This window comes from Zophobas morio, unplaced genomic scaffold (assembly GCF_036711695.1).
Source record: "Zophobas morio isolate AGI-343-1 ecotype UQ-CSIRO unplaced genomic scaffold, CSIRO_AGI_Zmor_V1 ptg000054l, whole genome shotgun sequence".
In the NCBI taxonomy this organism is placed as follows: Eukaryota; Metazoa; Arthropoda; class Insecta; order Coleoptera; family Tenebrionidae; genus Zophobas; species Zophobas morio.
This window is the reverse complement of record NW_026972159.1, coordinates 816,458-835,026: the sequence shown is the minus strand read 5'-3', so window position 1 is coordinate 835,026 and position 18,569 is coordinate 816,458. Positions and strand designations below refer to the sequence as shown.

General features: G+C 35.6%; 5 protein-coding genes across 7 annotated transcripts; 2 read left to right on the top strand and 3 right to left on the bottom strand.

The window, feature by feature from the left end:
- Positions 1–1,617: 1,617 nt before the first annotated feature.
- Positions 1,618–12,678, bottom strand: LOC135142874 (poly(U)-binding-splicing factor half pint). 3 transcript variants are annotated; one of them, XM_064074660.1, is made up of 8 exons: positions 12,514–12,678; positions 12,383–12,467; positions 10,765–10,824; positions 10,550–10,710; positions 10,241–10,287; positions 9,230–9,574; positions 2,019–2,926; positions 1,618–1,933 (listed from the first exon to the last, which is right to left on the bottom strand). In XM_064074660.1, exons 1-8 carry the CDS (start codon positions 12,565–12,567, stop codon positions 1,824–1,826), a joined length of 1,770 nt encoding a protein of 589 aa, XP_063930730.1. In that variant the 5' UTR covers positions 12,568–12,678; the 3' UTR covers positions 1,618–1,823. The 3 variants fall into 3 exon arrangements, with proteins under 3 accessions (XP_063930730.1, XP_063930729.1, XP_063930732.1); XM_064074659.1 differs by lacking the exon at positions 10,241–10,287 and adding an exon at positions 10,082–10,140; XM_064074662.1 differs by lacking the exons at positions 10,241–10,287; positions 12,383–12,467; positions 12,514–12,678 and adding exons at positions 10,082–10,140; positions 11,958–11,991.
- A 62-nt stretch (positions 12,679–12,740) lies between these two features.
- Positions 12,741–13,804, top strand: LOC135142877 (DDRGK domain-containing protein 1). The gene is made up of 3 exons (XM_064074664.1): positions 12,741–12,922; positions 12,979–13,071; positions 13,119–13,804. Exons 1-3 carry the CDS (start codon positions 12,826–12,828, stop codon positions 13,787–13,789), a joined length of 861 nt encoding a protein of 286 aa, XP_063930734.1. The 5' UTR covers positions 12,741–12,825; the 3' UTR covers positions 13,790–13,804.
- A 118-nt stretch (positions 13,805–13,922) lies between these two features.
- Positions 13,923–15,337, bottom strand: LOC135142876 (histone-lysine N-trimethyltransferase SMYD5). Its single transcript, XM_064074663.1, has 3 exons — positions 15,247–15,337; positions 15,070–15,197; positions 13,923–15,024 (listed from the first exon to the last, which is right to left on the bottom strand). Exons 1-3 carry the CDS (start codon positions 15,280–15,282, stop codon positions 14,043–14,045), a joined length of 1,146 nt encoding a protein of 381 aa, XP_063930733.1. The 5' UTR covers positions 15,283–15,337; the 3' UTR covers positions 13,923–14,042.
- A 10-nt stretch (positions 15,338–15,347) lies between these two features.
- Positions 15,348–15,950, top strand: LOC135142879 (UDP-N-acetylglucosamine transferase subunit ALG13 homolog). The gene has a single exon (XM_064074667.1). It carries the CDS (start codon positions 15,348–15,350, stop codon positions 15,900–15,902), a length of 555 nt encoding a protein of 184 aa, XP_063930737.1. The 3' UTR covers positions 15,903–15,950.
- Eca (eclair) lies at positions 15,894–16,762 on the bottom strand. Its single transcript, XM_064074665.1, has 3 exons — positions 16,535–16,762; positions 16,122–16,489; positions 15,894–16,073 (listed from the first exon to the last, which is right to left on the bottom strand). Exons 1-3 carry the CDS (start codon positions 16,668–16,670, stop codon positions 15,924–15,926), a joined length of 654 nt encoding a protein of 217 aa, XP_063930735.1. The 5' UTR covers positions 16,671–16,762; the 3' UTR covers positions 15,894–15,923.
- Between the last annotated feature and the right edge of the window lie 1,807 nt (positions 16,763–18,569).

Sequence of the window (18,569 nt, the reverse complement as noted above, 5' to 3'; positions counted from 1 at the left end):
ATTTTCTTTTCATTTTCAATTACCTAAGTGATTTTTCAGTGTTTTTTCGTTTATTCAATTGTTCGATACGCGATTTTTTATTTTTTTTTACTTCTTTTTTTTCCATATGCATCTCTGAGTTTTCATTTTAAAATTTTTCCGTTTTCCGATTTTCCAACTTATTTCATTCAAAATTGAAATTGTTAGAATTTGTAATTTTTCGACTTAATTTCACGAGTTTCCAGTTTTCAGATTTTTCATTTCTTCAATTTTTCGATTTGCAATGTTTTATTTCCTTTTTTTTATTTTCTTCATTTTTTCAATTATTCGATTTTGAATGTTTGGATTTTATAAATTTTTATTTTTAGAATTTGTTTTTCCATTTTCAATTTTTCGATTAACAATTGTTCATTTTTTTAGTTCTTTTTTACCATATGCATCTCTGCAAGTTTTCATTTTTTATTTTTTTCGTTCTCCGATTTTCCAACTTAGTTTCAATTTTTAGAATTTGCAATTTTTCGATTAAATTTCACGAATTTTCAATTTTTTGATTTTTTAATTTTTCATTTCTTTCATTTTTGGATTTGCAATGTTTCGTTTCGATTCGTTATTTTCTTAATTTTTTTAATTATTCGATTTTTCAGTGTTTCGACTTTATCATTTTTTGTTTTTCTAATTTCCATTTTTTGTTTATTCAGTTTTTCGATTTGCAGTTTTTCATTTTTTTGGTTCGTTTTTTCATATGGATATCTACTTCCATTCAATGTTTCAATTTTTAGAATTTGCAATTTTAATCGAAAATTTACAATTTTTCGATTTAAATTCACGAGTTTTCAATTTTTACATTTTTTGATTTTTCATTTCTTCAATTTTTCGATTTGCAATGTTTCGTTTCGGTTTTTTATTTTCTTTTATTTTTTTTTTAATTATTGGATTTTTCAATGTTTCCATTTTATAATTTTTTGATTTTCCAATTTCCATTTTTCGATTTGCAATTTTTCATTTTTTGCTCCCTTTTTTACCATATGCATCTCTGCAAGTTTTCATTTTAACATTTTTCTGTTTTCCGATTTTCCAACTTATTGCATTCAATGTTTCAATTTTTAGAATTTGCAGTTTTTCGGTTTTTAATAATTTCACGAGTTTTCAATATTTACTTTTTTTAATTTTTCTTTTCGTCAATTTCCCGTTTCGGTTTTTTAGTTTCTTTATTTTTTCAATGTGACGATTCTACAATTTTCCTTTTTTTCTTTATGAATTTTTTCATTTTTTGACTTTTCAGTTTTTCAAATTTTCATTTTAAATATGTGTCTAATAATTATTTTTAAAATTTTGCAATGTTTACTGGACTTTAAAACTCGATATTTAATTTGACAATTTGTCGATCTTTCAATATTACAGTTGTTCGACTTTACAATTTTGAATTTTTTTGATGTCACAATTTTTGGGTTTTCTAATTTTCCGAGTCAGTCCATTTTTCTTCATTCCACTTTTTCGATTCATCGATTTTTCGTTTCTCCAGTTCTTTGATTTGACGGCGCAATGGTGACGTGAACACAGTATTGACAACATTGTTGCTAGGCAAGCACATGTAGTTCAAACGTGTTTCTTTTGTGAGGGTATTCAATAAAAGACAGCTTCTTTCAGAGTTGACGCTTTATTTACAAATTAAAAAAAGGCATTGTTACATACTTTTTTGCAAAATGATTTGAAAATTTACAGTTCTTAAAAAATTGAATTAGTATAAATAAACATTTGCACCATAAAACTTTTAAAGTTTAATACTTAACAAGAACAGTTACTCCTACACAGTAGAAAACAAAATAATCGCTCATCCCTAATAATTAACCTGAAAAATCACTATGATCAAACAGAGTCTGGTCATAAAGTGACGCTTGAACCATTCTTCCTCCAAAATATCTTCCATTGAGTGCATCTCGCGCCTTCTCCGCTTCTGCAAACCAAGACGTCATTAGTTCCTAGTTCCCCCTCCACAACAACTTAAGCATGTTACTTAGCTTAGTTGCGCGCGCACTCACCTGGCGTTTCCGAAAACTCAACAAAAATCTTGACGACGACGTCCGCGTCCTCGTCGTCCTCCGACTGCTTCTCGTTATAAATGATCACCCTCTCCACCGCCCCGAACTTGCTGCACTCCTCCTGAATCTCCTCCTGCAGCGTCTCGTCCACGTCCTCCGGCCCCACCATGTTCCTCAAGATCACCACCCTCGAGTCCACCTTCCTCATCAGCTTCTGCATGACAAAGTGCCTCGCGTTCTGGCCCTTGATCGACATGTTCTCCTGCTGCTGCAGCGTCTGCGGCTCGTTTTGGTCCATCAGCTTCTTCTGCAGCTCCTCCTGCTGCTTCATCTGCGCCTCCTGCGCCCGCTTCATCGCCTCCTGCGCCGAGTTGTTGGGCGTCGGCGCCGGCGCGACGATCGTCGGCGCGACGATCGTGGGCGGGACGATGACCGTCGCCTGCGGCACCGTGCTGGCGACGGGCGTGACGATCGTCGGCTGGATCGTGTTGTTCGGAAGCACTTGCGGGATGGCCAGGCCCGGCGGCGGGATCACGGCCGGGATGACGGCGGGGGGCGGCGCCGGCGCCACCACCGGCTGGCTCAGCTTGGAGAAGCCGAGCGCGACGGCGTTGTTCGCCACGGCGTCCATGGCCTGGATCTGGGCGGTTGCGGCGGCGGCGGCCACGGCCGCCGCCGGGGGCATCACGCTGGAGCCGGACGACGGGCCGAGGAGGGCGTTCGGGGGCGTGATGGCGCGGCCCACGCGCAGGTACTGCCCGCCCAGATCGAAGAGGTTCATGCTGGCGATGGCCTCATTGGCTGCCTGGGCCGTCTCGTATTCGATAAAGCCGTAGCCTTTGTGTTTGTGGCCGGAGCTTCCCTGCGCAAGTTTACAGTATATGATGGGACCGAATGCCTCAAATACGCTGCAAACATAAGTGCGTTAGATGTGTTCGGGGCAGGAGGAGGGCGATCGAGCTCAAGAAACAGGTTTTGGAATAGGCGGAAGCCCGTGGGTATTGAGGGCAGTCCACGTCTAATTTTTAAAAATCGTAATAGTAGGTACAGTTTTGCCATTAGGACCGATTGGACACAACATTTTCTTTTTAACACAGAAGCCTAATCAAAGTCAACAACTCAAAGTCTCTCAAGTCAGGTTAGATCAGGTCAGATCACACCAAGTCAAATCAAGCTAGGCCACCCCCGGTCAAGTCAGATCAGATCAAGTCAGGTCAAGCTAGGCCGGGTCAGATCAAGTCAAGTCAAACTAGGTCTAGTCAGGCTAAGTCAGGTCAGGATAAGTCGGGTCGGGTCAGGTTAATTCAAGTCAGGATAAGTCTGGTCAAGCCAAGTCAGGTCAAAATAAATCAGGGTAAGTCAGGTTAGGATAAGCCGAGCTGGACCAAGTCAGTCAAATCAAGTCAGGTCAAACTAGGCCACCCCGGGTCAGGCTAAGCCGGGTCAGATCATTTCAAGTCAGGTCAGGATAAGTCAAGCCAGGTCAAGCTAGGCCGGGTCAGGCCAAGTCACATCAGGATAGGTTTGGTCAGGCCAAGTCAGTCGGGTCAGATCAAGTCAAGTCAAGTCAAGTCAAGCCAAGCTAGGCCTAGTCAGGCCAAGTCAGGTCAGGATATGCCGGGCTGGGCCAACTCAGATCAGAATAGGACGGATCAGATCAAGTCAGGTCAAGCTAGGTCTGGTCAGGCCAAGTCAGGTCAGGATAGGCCGGGTCAGACGAAGTTAGGTCAGGAAAGACTGGGTCAGATCAAGTTAGGTCAAGCTAGGCCGCATCAGGCCAAGTTAGGTTAGGATAGATCGAGTCAGATCAAGTCAGGTTAAGTCAAATCAGGTGAAGTCAGGTCAGTTAATTCTTCAACACTGGAGATTAATATTTTCAAAATTTTTTTATACAATTTTGCAATTTTTACATTTTTTTGTTTCGAAAACTTGAAAAATTGAAAAATTTTAAAATCGAAAAACTAAATATCAAAATTAAAAACTAAAAAAACGGAAAAAACTGTTTCGAAAAGTTGAAAAATCGGAAAAATGAAAAACTGAAAAAACGAAAAATTGCAAAATCAAAAAGTGAAAAATCGGAAAATTGGAGATCGAAAAACTGAAGAAACGAAAATTGATACACTGAAAAACAGTCAAGAATTTTAAAAATTATAATTATCCTTAGAAACATATTTAAAATGGAACTAGAAAAACTGCAAATCAAAAACTTGAAAACCGAAAAGTGGCAAACTGAAGAACCCAAAAACCGAAAATTGAAGAAAAGAAAAAATAATAAAATAAAACCAATGAAAAACCGAAAAATTGAAGAAATTAAAATAAAAAATTAAAACGAAAAATTGAAAAATTTAAACCTCGAAAATTATTCTTTTTTTGCAATTTAACTCATGAAATTGCAAAGCCAAAAATTGCAAAATCTAAAAAATTTAACCTTGGAAATTTGGAAAATCGAAAACTTGAAATATTTAAAAATGAAAACTCGTAAAATTGAAGAAACAAAAAAATTAAAAATTAAAAGATTGTAAATAGAAAAATTGAAGAAAAAAAAATTGTAAAAATAAAGAAAATAAAAAACTGAAAACCAAATCGAAAATTTGAAGAAATGAAAAAATAAAGAATCGAAACATTCGAAAATGAAATTTTGAATCGAAAAAATGAAGAAACGAAAAATTATGAACCCGAAATATTGCAAACCGAAAAATTCAAAAATTAAAAATTGAAAATTCGATAAACTCAAATCCAAAGATTTGCAAAATCCAGAATCTGTAAAATTTCACACTCAAGAAAAACGATAAAATCAGAATATTGAAAAACCGAAAAATTGAAGAAATAACGAAAATAAAAAATCGAGGCAGAAAATTGTAATTTGAAAATTTGAGAAATTTAAACACCCAAAAAATAAAAATTGTCCAAATGAAAAATTGGAAACTCGTGAAATTTTAAATGGAAAAATTGCAGAATCTAAAAATTGAACAAACAAAAAATAAAACATCGAAAAATTGTAAATCGAAAAATTGAAAAACCTGGAAGTCGAGAATTTGAAAAATGAAAAACTGAAAAAACGAAAATTGCAAAATCTAAAAAGTGAAAAATCGGAAAATTGCAGATCGAAAAACTAAAGAAACGAAAATCGATACCTATACTGAAAAACGGTCAAAAATTTTAAAATTATAATTATCCTTATAGAAACATATTTAAAATGAAACTAGAAAAACTGCAAATCAAAAACTTGAAAACCGAAAAGTGGCAAACTGAAAAATCCAAAAATCCAAAAATTGTAAAATTTCACGTTGAAGAAAAGAAAAAATGATAAAATCAGAACATTGAAAAACCGAAAAATTGAAGAAATAAGGAAAATAAAAAATCGAAACGAAAAATTGGAAAATTTAAATCCCGAAAATTATTTTTTTTGCAATTTAACTCATGAAATTGCAAAACCAAAACTTGCAAAATCTAAAAAATGAAACGTTCAAAATTTGGAAAACCGAAAACTTGAAAAAATTTAAAAATGAAAACTCAAGGGGTTGTATATCGTAAAATTGAATAAAACAAAAAAAGGAAAAATTAAAAAATTGTAAATAGGAAAATTGAAAAAACCGAAAATTGTAAAAATGAAAAAACAAAAAATTATGAAACCGAAATATTGCAAATCGAAAAATTAAAAAATTAAAAATTGAAAACTTGATAAACTCAAATCCAAAGATTGTAAAATTTCACGTTGAAGAAAAGAAAAAAATTATAAAATCAGAACACTGAAAAACCGAAAAATTGAAGAAATAAAGAAAATAAAAAATTGAAACGAAAAATTGTTTAACAAAAAATTGAAAAATTTAAACCCCGAAAATTACTTTTTTTTTGTAATTTAACTCATGAAATTGCAAACCAAAAATTGCAAAATCTAAAAAATGAAACATTCAAAATTTGGAAAATCGAAAACTTGGACAATTTAAAAATGAAAACTCGTAAAATTGAAGAAAAAAAATGAAAAATTAAGATTGTATATAGAAAAATTAAGGAAACCAAAAATTATAAAAATAAAGAAAAAAACAACCGAAACGAAAAATTGCAAATCGAAAATTTGAAGAAGGAAAAAATAAAGAATCGAAACATTCAAAAATGAACATGAAATTTTGAATCGAAAAAATGAAGAAACAAAAAATTATGAAACCGAAATATTGCAGATCGAAAAATTCAAAAATTAAAAATTGGCAACCCGATAAACTCAAATCCAAAGATTTGTAAAATCCAGAAACTGTAAAATTTCACATTAAAGAAAAGAAAAATGTAATAATATAAAATATAAAATAAAAAATCGAAACAAAAAATTGGAATTCGAAAAATTGAGAAATTTAAACACCGAAAAAATAATTTTTATTTCGTGAAATTGCTAATTGAAAAATTAAAAAATCTAAAAAATGAAACATTCAAAATTTGGAAAATCAAAAAATTATAAATTGAAAAATTGTAAATCGGAAAATTCGAAAATGAAAAATTGGAAACTTGTGAAATTTTAAATCAAAAATTGCAGAAACAAAAAATAAAACATGGAAAAATTGCTAACCGAAAAATTGAAGACACAAAAAATTGAAAAATCTGGAAGTCGAGAATTTGAAAAATTGCAAAAATTAAAGTTGAAAAAACGAAAAATTATGAAACGGAAAAATTGAAAAATTTAACATTGAAAACTCGACAAATTCAAACCGAAAAATTGAAAAATTAAAACACCGAAAAATTAATTTTTATCTCATGAAATTGCAAAACGAAAAACTGTCAAATCTAAAAAATGAAAAGTCCAAAATCTGGAAAATCGAAAAATTAAAGAATTTAAAAAGAAAACTCGTAAAATTGAAGAAATAAAAAATGAAAAATTAAAAAATTGTAAATAGAAAAATTGAAGAAACCAAAAATTGTAAAAATAAAGAAAATAAAAACCGAAACGAGAAATTGGAAATCGAAAATATGAAGAAATGAAAAAATAAAGAATCGAAACAATCAAAAATGAAAATGAAATTTTGAATCGAAAAAATGAAGAAACAAAAAATTATGAAACCGAAATATTGCAAATCAAAAATTGAAAATTGAAAACTCGATAAACTCAAATGCAAAGATTTGGCAAAATCCAGAAGTTGTAAAATTTCACATTAAAGAAAAGAAAAATTATAAAATCAACATTGAAAAACCTAAAAGTTGAAGGAGTAAATAAAATAAAAATCGAAACAAAAAAATTGTAAATCGAAAAATTGAAAAATTACAAAATCAAAAAAATGAAACATCCAAAATTTGGAAAACCGAAAAATTAAACAATTATAAATTGAAAAATTGTAAATCGAGAATTTGAAGGAATGAAAAAATAAAGAATTGAAAAATTCGAAAATGAAAAATTGGAAACTCGTGAAATTTTAAATCGAAAAATTGAACAAACAAAAAATAAAATATGGAAAAATCGCACACAAAAAATTGAAAAATCTCAAAGTCGAGAATTTGAAAAATTGGAAAAATTAAAGTTGAAGAACCTACAAATTATGGAACCGAAATATTGCAAAACGAAAAATTCAAAAATTAAACATTGAAAACTCGAGAAATTCAAATCGAAAAATTGCAAAATCCAAAAACTGTAAAATTTCAAATTGAAGAAAAGAAAAATTATAAAATCAGAACATTGAAAAACCAAAAAATTGAACGAATAAAGAAAATAAAAAATCGAAACAAAAAATTTTAAATCGAAAAATTGCAAACTGAAAAATTACAAAATCAAAAAAATGAAACATCCAAAATTTAGAAAACCGAAAAATTAAAAAATTATAAATTGAAAAATTGTAAATCGAGAATTTGAAGGAATGAAAAAATAAAGAATTGAAAAATTCGAAAATGAAAAATTGGAAACTCGTGAAATTTTAAATCGAAAAATTGAACAAACAAAAAATAAAATATGGAAAAATCGCAAACAAAAAATTCTCAAAGTCGAGAATTTGAAAAATTGGAAAAATTAAAGTTGAAGAACCGAAAAATTATGAAACTGAAATATTGCAAAACGAAAAATTCAAAAATTAAACATTGAAAACTCTAGAAATTCTAATCAAAAAATTGCAAAATCCAAAAACTGTAAAATTTCAAATTGAAGGAATAAAGAAAATAAAAAATCGAAACAAAAAATTGTACATCGAAAAATTGCAAAATTAAAACACCGAAAAAATAATTTTCATCTCATGAAATTGCAAATTGAAAGATCACAAAATCTAAAAAATGAAATATCCAAAATTTGGAAAATTGAAAAATTAAAAAATTATAAACTGAAAAATTGCAAATCGAAAAACTGAAGAAATGAAACTCGTGAAATTTTAAATCCAAAAATTGCAATTCGAAAAATTGAAAATACAAAAAATTGAAGATCTGGAAGTCGAGAATTTGAAAAATTGGAAAAATTAAAGTTGAAAAAACGAAAAATTATGGAACCAAAATATTGCAAATCGAACAATTCAAAAATTAAACATTGAAAACTCGAAAAATTGCAAAATCCAAAAACTGCAAAATTTCACATTAAAGAAAAGAGAAATTATAAAATCAGTACATTAAAAAAATGGAAACAAAAAATTGTAAATCGAAAAAATGAAACGTTCAAAATTTGGAAAATCGAAAACTTGAAGAAACAAAAAATTGTAAAATAAAGAAAATAAAAAAACCGAAACGAAAAATTTCAAATCGAAAATTTGAAGAAATGAAATAATAAAAATCGCAACATTCAAAAATGAAATTTCTAATCGAAAAATTCAATGTCGTAATAAAAAAAAATCAACACTGAAGTTTATGACTTTCGCAGTTATGAAAAATTTATCAATTTCAATAAATAATTGTGAGAAAAACAACTGACGTGTCACACCGCTCAAAAAAATGTTTTCTTATTTTATTATTCATTTTGTAAATTGTGATTTGTAAATTTCCATTTTTCCAGTTCATTTTTAATTCCAGAAATTTTGAATTTTTCCACTGATTGTGTCGTAATAACAAAGGATCAATAATGAAGGCTACGACTTTCGCAGTTATGAAAAATTAATCAATTTCAATAAAAACCGTGTCCTTACTTATTTATTCTGGAAATTTTGAAATGTCAATTTTCGACATGGACCGCCCTCCCCCGAACCTTTCTTGAACCCTTTCAGTTAACTCGCTATGAACATCAACAACGAACAATCGACAAACAAGAATCAAGACGCTACCTTTTGATGTCGTCCTCCGTCAGGTCCGGGTGTATCGATGCAACGTAGATCCTATTGTACTGTTTCGCCTCCTCCTGAATCTCGTCGATGACGGCTTGAGCTTGCGGCATATTGCTAGGCCTTCCGACGACCTTAATGTTACGTCCGCCTATCATAACTCCGTTCATTTGTTCTAAAGCTAACTGAGCCGCCTCCGGTATCTCGTACTCGACAAAAGCGAATCCTTTGTGTTTTTGTGTGACAGGGTCCCACGACATATTGATGGATTTTATTGGTCCGAACGGTAGAAACGATTGCCTAATTGTATCCTCCTTCAGTTCAAAACTGATGCTCCCAACGTACACCCTAAACCCAGTACCGTGTCACCCATTTGTTCGTCTCAGAATTTATCATTAGTTTATACATCGGAGTTAAATGGAATGGTTAAGAGAATTTTGTGTTAAGATCAAGGAACAATTTCTGTTCTCGATCCACAATTATCACTATTATTATTATTATTAGTTTTAGTGTGACTTTATTTTAGTTGACAGAAATTATTCCCTCTTAAATTAAAAGTAAATGAGTGGGGTCGAGCAAAAGAAAGTCGTTACATTTACTTTTAACACGGTAATCAGATCTTATCAGCAAAAACTCATGAGTTGGAGAAAAGTGGATTTCTCGACAACTTCGACTGAAAAATGATCATCATTTTTACAAAATTATGATTAAGCGAGTCATGCAAGCTAGTAATGAGTGAAATTACATTGTTGCTCTTCACGCAACTACGAAAACGAAATAAAATCGTGAAAATTATAAAGAACACTACGGGATGAAGGCAACAATGTAAAAGTATGGACGATGAAGCGTGCTAACCTGCACATAAGGGCGAGAGCCTGCTGACGCTGGACCTGAGTCCTCTGACTAGCCATTTGCTGCAACAGAGGACAAGTGGCATGTCACAACTAGTAAACGCAAGCTTGGGGGCGAGCTCTCGCCCCCTGAGCGGGCGCGTGCGACAAGCTACGCACTAACCTGCACATTAAAACTAACACTTGATGTCTCTGGAAGGTCTTATTTTTCTGTGAAGCAAACTCTCATTAGTAAACATCTTAATATACACACATTTGACAAAAAAGGAACTAAAATGCTGTCACAAAAACCAAAGAAAATCGACGGAAATTCGTTAACATCTTCCAGTAAAACAATTTTGAATTTGGGTCTGATTTACGAAAAAATATCAAGCTCGGAGAGTCGGGAGTCGCGATGGCACGAACAGGGATTTTCATTCACATTAATTGGAGACCCTGTTTATACCATCGCTGATTTCGTCAAAATATGTACCTGCTGCTGGTGTGCTAACGTCTGTTTCATAAGTACCATCCTAATGCTCTGTTCCATGGCGTATTTTTTCGCTTTGCTGACGCGGTCGCTTTGGTCGGAAGTTAGTTTTGGAAGGGCTCCGCCAAGGATGCCAGCTATCGTGTTACTGCGGGCTCCAGGACCTTATTTTGGTTCCAAGCTAGATTAATACGATTTTTACGTCGCGATAGACTCACCTGTGATAACTTCTCCAGTCTGTTTAAGATCATATGTTAAGCTATTTCTTTGTGATCCATCTACAACAAAATCGGATGTGAATAGAGTTGAAAGTGAAAAATTTAAATCGTGGTCGAAACTGTTAGATTAATCCTTCATTTACTTACAAATCTGACTAAATTGCTTTTTTTTTTTTAATCGGGATAATCAAGTTTAATAATCTACAAAACAATTAGAATTTTACTATTACTACTGGTCGTTTCCAGGAAAAAAATCGAATTAAAATTTTGTCTTACAACGAATCTAAGTAATACACTGATGAGAACATATTATGAACATCAACATTGTCGCCATAAGTTTCTAAGGAAAGTTATGTACATGTTCTAATTCCACGCTTCGTAAAACCGTAACGAAATCGCAACAGCCAAGACTTTGGTAAGATTAAACTTAGGCAAAAATGTTTTTCCGACACCTCGATCACACTCGTTTGATTTTTCTCTAGGTTGATCAAAATGGCACAAAAACATTTTTTCTCAAAAAATAATTTCTACCAATTCGATTACTTTAAAATACACTTAAAAAAGATAACATTTTGATAATTTCAAAAAAGAAAAAATAAATGGGCAAGGAGAACACAGAAATAAAATGTCCAATCACAAGTCATTTCATACAACTACACAATTCCACTATGACATGCACAGCAACCTTAAAATAAACATATTTTTGTCACTTTGTGTCATTTTGTCAAAACCGGAACTACAGGGTGACTATGAAAGACGGTACATCGAGAATCTACATAAACAATTAGATATTTCTGCAAGTCCATTTAAAAAAGTTAGGTTATGGTTGTTTTGTGACAGCCGACTTGACGTACAATTTTTCATAGCCACCTGGTATATTTTTCAATTGCTAGTCCCGGAACAAAATTGAAAATCTATTAGCCACATCTCTGCGAAAAAACAACTTTTCCGTGTCAAATTAATTTCGATTGCTTACTTTACATGTTCTCCACCACCCAGAAATTAATTAATCATTGAAATTGACTTAGAAAAATGACAACTTCGCACTTCAGTCGTGAGTGCGTTAAAACTGTGCAGGATGTATACTTATGGGTAAAAAAAAATGTGCAAAGAGGGCTTGCTTTGAGCAAGTTGCGCAATCGCTTCGCCACCCTGCCACAAAGTAACATAATTATCTCTTAAAAAATATGTACATTTTGTAGTTCTTGCACGTAGTTTGCGGTCGGCGGTCAAGTCAAGCCTCTAGTAACGCAACAACTCGAATCTGGTTGCACCTAACTGTATCTGGAAACACAAAGAGAAAATAGATATGTCTAAAACAACCCGATTGACCTGGCGATTATCAAACGAACATGTTGAATGAGTATGTGTTTGGAACTGACTCAGCAAAACCCAAACAACCAAACTCATACTCAAACACACATAAATTAGTCTTTGGTTTTCCTACCATGTAACCGTGTAGGCTACGGTTACAGCATTTCGTTCAACTCCACGTGAGGCTACGTTCTGGCAGATCTCATTTCTGGAACATCTCAAGCAGACATCGCACATTAGTATGGGTGTCCCGTACTTGAGGCTCTATACCTTACTTAAAGCAACGATAGAAATAGATACTTACTGTCGAGTTTCGGGATTTTCGGCGGCGGGTCCTCGGTGCCGGGAGCAGGCGGCTCGGCTTCCTCCTGCGTGCTCATCTGTTCGGGCTTCAACAACTTTTAGAAAAAACCACAAACGACTGAACCCACTCACCATATTCGTTCCTCCGTTGAGCACCAACCGCTCCTGCTGGTACGTAGTCATCATGATTGAGGAGTGCGTGCCTTCCCCGAGACGAAACACCCAAAAAGCGCGCTTTTTACCATAAAAATAACAATTTTCTGCTTACAACAAAATGGCGTAAATGCTTTACGTCAACCGGATCAATAAAAATGATGGATGGGACGCGGCCGGTAACGCCGCTACCTACACCCAAAATCTCTCGTCACAGTCGGTAACAATGACATTTGACAAGTGAGGTTATAACAAAATTCAACTTTATTACATATATTTCACGAAAAAATTATGGATATCGCGCTACTGATCGCGCTAGCCGCAGTCGTCTTCTTACTCATAATAAGCATCGCACTGTTTTTCAAACACTCAGAGAAACCTAAGCCAGGTTTGCGTTATCAAACATATGTTACTAAGTTAACTTTTTGAATGAAAAAATCGTAGATGAGAGGCCGCGACCAGTCCCCCGCGCGAGGGAAGGCGTGCCGCGCAGAGCCCAAATGGCGAGGAACAGAGGGGCGAGATTGAGAGCCAACGGTACGACCACAACCCCCATAATCAGTATCATCGTTGAATTGTTGCAGCTGCCCAAGAACCGCCGCCTTCCGACGACGAGAACAACCGCAACGAGCGCGACAATGACGTAGAAATCCCAGACGGCGCCAAAATCGGCGCTAAAAAGAAAGCCAAGCTCGAAGCTAAAGCCGAGAAGAAGGCGCAAAGAGAAGCCGAGGAGCAACAACGCGCTGAAAAACGAAAGAAAGATCAGTTGGCTGAAGAAGAGCGCAAGAAAGCTGAAGCGAAAGTGGAAGCTGAAGAGAAGCGCAAGGAAGAGGAAGAGAAAAAAGCCAAAGAGGAACTGGAGAAACGCGAGTATGAAGAATATTTAAAAATGAAAGAAGCGTTTTCTGTGGAAGAGGAAGGCTTTGAAGAGGGGGAGGACGAAAATCAGATGAATTTGCTACAAGAGTTCGTGCGCTATATTAAAAATAACAAGGTCGTGGTTATTGAGGATTTGGCGGCCCATTTTAAACTGAAAACGCAGGCGGCTATTGACAGGATCAAGGATTTGCAAAAGGACGATATCCTTACGGGGGTTATAGACGACCGAGGGAAGTTTATTTTCGTTGCGCCGGAGGAGATGGAGGCGGTGGCTAAGTTTATAAGGCAGAGGGGGCGGGTCTCCATCGCCGAACTAGCTGAAAATAGCAATAAGTTGATTAATTTGACGCCTGTAGGTGCTGGCGCTAATTAAATTTGTCACGATTTATCACAGTTTAATATCGTCAGGTTGGTACTAATGAAAGCAGCCATGTTCTCGATCAACCAATCACGGAACGTCTGCACCGTCACGTGATTTTGACGTATCAAAGGTGATTCAAACGTCATTTCGAGTGATCGAACAAAAAATAAAATATTTTATTCGTTAAAGTCACAATTAAATCCACGATTAGAGGGTCCTAGCTACCTGAAAGTTTTAGAATGTATTGATTTCAACTTATCCTATTTTAGTCGCTCATTTCGTCATCATCCTCTTCGCTTGTGACGTCAGGGTCACAGGCTTGTTCTTCACATTTGCGGCAATTACAGGCGAAAAGATAATTTTCCATTAGTTGTTTCCGCCTGGAATGGCGTGACCTCTGCACACTACATTCGTCCAAATAACTGATACAAATTTCCTCTCCTTCCTGGATATCTCTCATGGCCACCAAAGACAGCCTGTTGTTATTATGGAGATACGTGGGTTCAGCGTTTGGGACGCAACTGTGGTTGCACGCACTTTGTAACGTGAAAAGAGCAACCCCTTCATTGTTTAGAAAATTCCCGGAATGGGAATCCATATCTTCATATAGTTTGTCAATGAACTTGTCCAATACAGCCCTTTCTTCGTCCGTTATCGCCAAGTCTGAGGTTCTAGTAACCCACTGGCTAATCGCACTCGTTCCCACCCCTTGTCCGTTGGTCCCAATCAAAGCCAGCAGTCCTTGGAAACCCACGGGGGTCAAAAACTGTTCGATTCCGTCATGAGGGATACATTGCAGGAGTAAATTGTGTAAAAGAGCCTGCTGACTGGCGAATTTCTCCCCTAAGAGCTTATGTGCAAGCTCGGCATCTTCGTTCACCGTGCGATGACAAAACTGCAAAGTTTGTTCAATCGCGACGTCGCGATTTGGGGATTGGATGATTCGAGCCAAAAGACGGATTATTAGCATTACAGTATTAGTTTCAGGCGGATAATGCACAGATTTCCACGCCTCATTCAACTGTTCCAAGGGATGAGAATTGTTTCTTTGCATTGTTTGCAGACAGAGAGTTCTGTGGTACTGGTTATAGGCCATAGTTTGACACTCCACTGAACAATATTCGACCCCGCAGAGGCTACAAATCGTGAATTTCGACTTATCGGTGGTGCAACACTCCAGAAACGGGAGCTCCAGCTCCGCTTTGCCGCTAAGCCGACGAGCATTCTCCTGAGCCGTCTCTAACGGTCTAAAAAAGTGGGGTTAAACACGACTTAAAACCAATCCTACTCACTTCAAACAGTGATCACAAGCTGAATATTGGTAAGCCGCGTTCCACGAAAACTGGCACGACACCAGAGGGTCCTCCTCGAAGATGATAGAGCCGCTTTTGAACGACTTTTTCGCGAAGAGCCCCTTGCCCTAAAACGATGCTAATTTCATATTTTTTTAATAAAACGGGGGGACGCACTTTTGAGTTGTCTATGACGCGCACTTCCACATCCATATCACACCGTTTTCGTATCACTTATCACAAAATTGGATGTTACATGTGGGGACGAATTTGAGGTTATGTTTACGCTTGCGGAATGTGAGGTTAGTGATAAGAGTTTTGTTATTATGGCCGGTAAAAAAGTCTTTGTGACTGTGGGGACCACCAAATTCGAACGACTGGTTGAGGAAGTGTCCAAAGATGGGGTTTTGGAAGTTTTGTTTTCGTTGGGGTACACGGTCGTGCAGTTTCAAGTGGGTACAGGCGCCTTCAAACAAAAATCTCATGAGAAAGTCGAGCTAAAGTACGACTCTTATTTTGAAAATTTCTCTGAAGTAGTAGAGGCGTCAGACTTGGTGATTAGTCACGCGGGGGCTGGTACGTGTTTGGAGGTGTTAAAGAAGCGAAAACCCCTGATTGTTGTTATCAATGAGGACTTAATGGATAACCACCAGACGGAACTGGCGCACCAATTAGCTAAAGATGGGTATCTCCAGTGTTGCACACCATCCACTTTAAAAAATGTTTTGCTTGATAATAAAACAAATTTCAAGCCATACCCTAAACCAAACGCAGCCACTTTCAGCCACTATTTAGACAAATGCATGGGTTTTGAAACAACACAATGTACATAGATCTTTATTACAAACAATAAATTACACTAGTTTTTTCGCTTCAAAGAAGCTCTTTAAGTGTTTCATTTGCCAGGCCCCCATGGCTAGCAAAACCGCGGTTTGAGTGACAGACCACCACAAGACTCGCGAGTTCGTACTTTCGCTAGTTTGTCTGAAACGCTCTTCTCGATACTACAATAAACCCAATTAGACAATTAAATAATTGTGTTATTTAAATACCCTCTGGTAGTTCTGTTCTTTGGTGATCTGATCCACCTGATCCAACAACTGGCGCACCCTCAGTTGCAACTCCGATAACTTCTCCTTTTGCACCACTTCTCCGTAGTTGACGGCGTGCTCCCCCACTTGAATGTCCAGATGGACGCGCAGCTGCGACCCGCTGAACCACGCCGAGCTATTCGAGTACATGCAAATTACGTGCTCGCCGGGGGTGTGCGACGTGAACGACATTTTTCCTTCGGAGCTGTACACCCGAGACAGGAGGGTCTTGTCGTCGGGGTCCCTCACTTCCACGTGCATGCCGATGCCGGGCGACGACGGCATGAAGCCGCCGCTTCGGGGGTCGTACAACTCCACTTTGTAGTTGACTGGAAGACAGAGTTAGACGCGGTTTAGTCAAAAAAATTTAATACCTATGACATTGGTTTCATCCGGGATTTCTTCGATGAAACACTTTCGTTCGGTTTCACCGATGTGGAAGTACAACGAGTGTCCGTAGGTGAAGAGTGTGCTCACAAAAAGGAACGTTATCAGTTGTGTGTTTAACATTTTTGCTTCAGTTTTGCGTTTTTGGACCGTGTTTAGTTACACGTCACTGTGGTATTTTTTGGAAAGTGACAAGTGACATGTGTCAAAACTGTCAAACCGGAGCGCTAAATTTAAACTGGGTTCTTTATTTACAAGAAATGCGTTATTTATTGTTTTTGGTGAATGGATGTGTGCTGAGACTGTTTTATAGCAAGGTGTTCCAGGTTTTACTTACGGGGTTTAAGGGGACTCGCTGGACGAGGTATAACATTTTTTTGGTTTTTTGTATGAAAAAATGATATTAATATAGATGTATCATACATCAAACTGCAGCTTTTTTCATATTCTAGAGCGCAGAGACCAGTTCAATCAACTAAAAAAATATGTATATATATTTTCAAGTTTTTTGAGTCATAACCAACATAGAATCGCTTGAAAATTCGCACATGGATAGAACATCACTTTTTACAGGGCGCAGAGTCATTAATAAATGTTTGTTAGTGGTACAATTTGTTTAAATAATAATCTGTTTATTAAAATCAAAATATACCACAAATTAATGCAAAATACGTCGAATAATTTTAACAGGAATATCAGAGGAAAATTAATGATCTATTGGTTGGCAGCGTTTTTAACAAAAACGAACAATTATTGAAAAAAATAGGTATCAATTCGACAGAATTTGAGCAGTTAGTTCAGTACTTTGCCGATAGGAGCGCCACTAAAATTTACGGAAGCGATTTTCCAGGTAAAACCCTTATCGCCTGCTTTACCATAAGCTGATTGTTACTGCCCATTCACAATGGACATAAGGCATAACAAGTACATAAAGCTTACATAAATACATAAAGTTGAAACGATGGAAAACGTATACCCCTGTTCACAGTGGACCAACGTAATTCTTATGCTTATGAACGTTTTATGTAATCCTTGTGTGCGTACACAAAGTTGAAATAAGTTCAACTTTGTGCACGAATTATGTCAAAATTATGTTAAAATCTAGGGACTTTTGAATGCTGCTATTGAATTCCCTTTGACAGTTGGCACTTGGCACTTTACACCTTTAATTATATTATATATATTATAATCAAAGTTTCTAAATGCGAGTCTGTTCTGTACTGCTAGTTGTCAAGTTCGAATATCGTACGAAATTGTAGGTTAGATATTTTGATTGACTCAGTTTGAGGTTAGCCGTTTCTATGTTTAGCCGGGAGTCATTCCGTTCTGCGTTTGCGCAGTTTAACAATTCTTACAGAGTTCACTCTGTCCACTGTGAACGTAGATAAGCATAAGCCAGACACAAACCAAAAACATAAATTATGTTATGCGCTCGTTCTTATGTCTTATGTCCATTGTGAATGGGCAGTTAAGAGTTCTCGGCTGATTTTTCTAATTTATGGCAAGGAACTCAGTTTTATAACAAGCCGCCAGGACCGGCCGTGGTAATCTATTGTTAAGGAAATTAACTTTTACGCAATGAGGTACTATCATAAAACCGAATTAAAACTAGGGAACTATAATATTTTTACTCCACTCAGGATCTTGAATTCAATACACATGATTACTAAAAATTCATTGTAATATTATTGTTAATATATAAGTACATAAAAAAATAGAAACAAATTTTATTTATTTAAAAAAAATCTCTCGCAAAGGCAGGTTCCTCTTTCTTCTTGAATCAATTATTTCGGGCAATAAAGCGCCAAAGCAAAATCTGCCAAGTTTATCTGCCATCTTTTTACATATATTTCTTCGTCTTTATAAATTTTTTCTATATTTATTCCATTGGGTGTCCCTACAACAAAATAAACTTGTGAAATACCCGTAACAAGCATTTGTCCCTTGACTTGAAAGTAGTAGGGGAAAGGTGCCTAAAATGATCCCCCTAAGGGAGAAATTCTTTAAAAAATACAAATTATT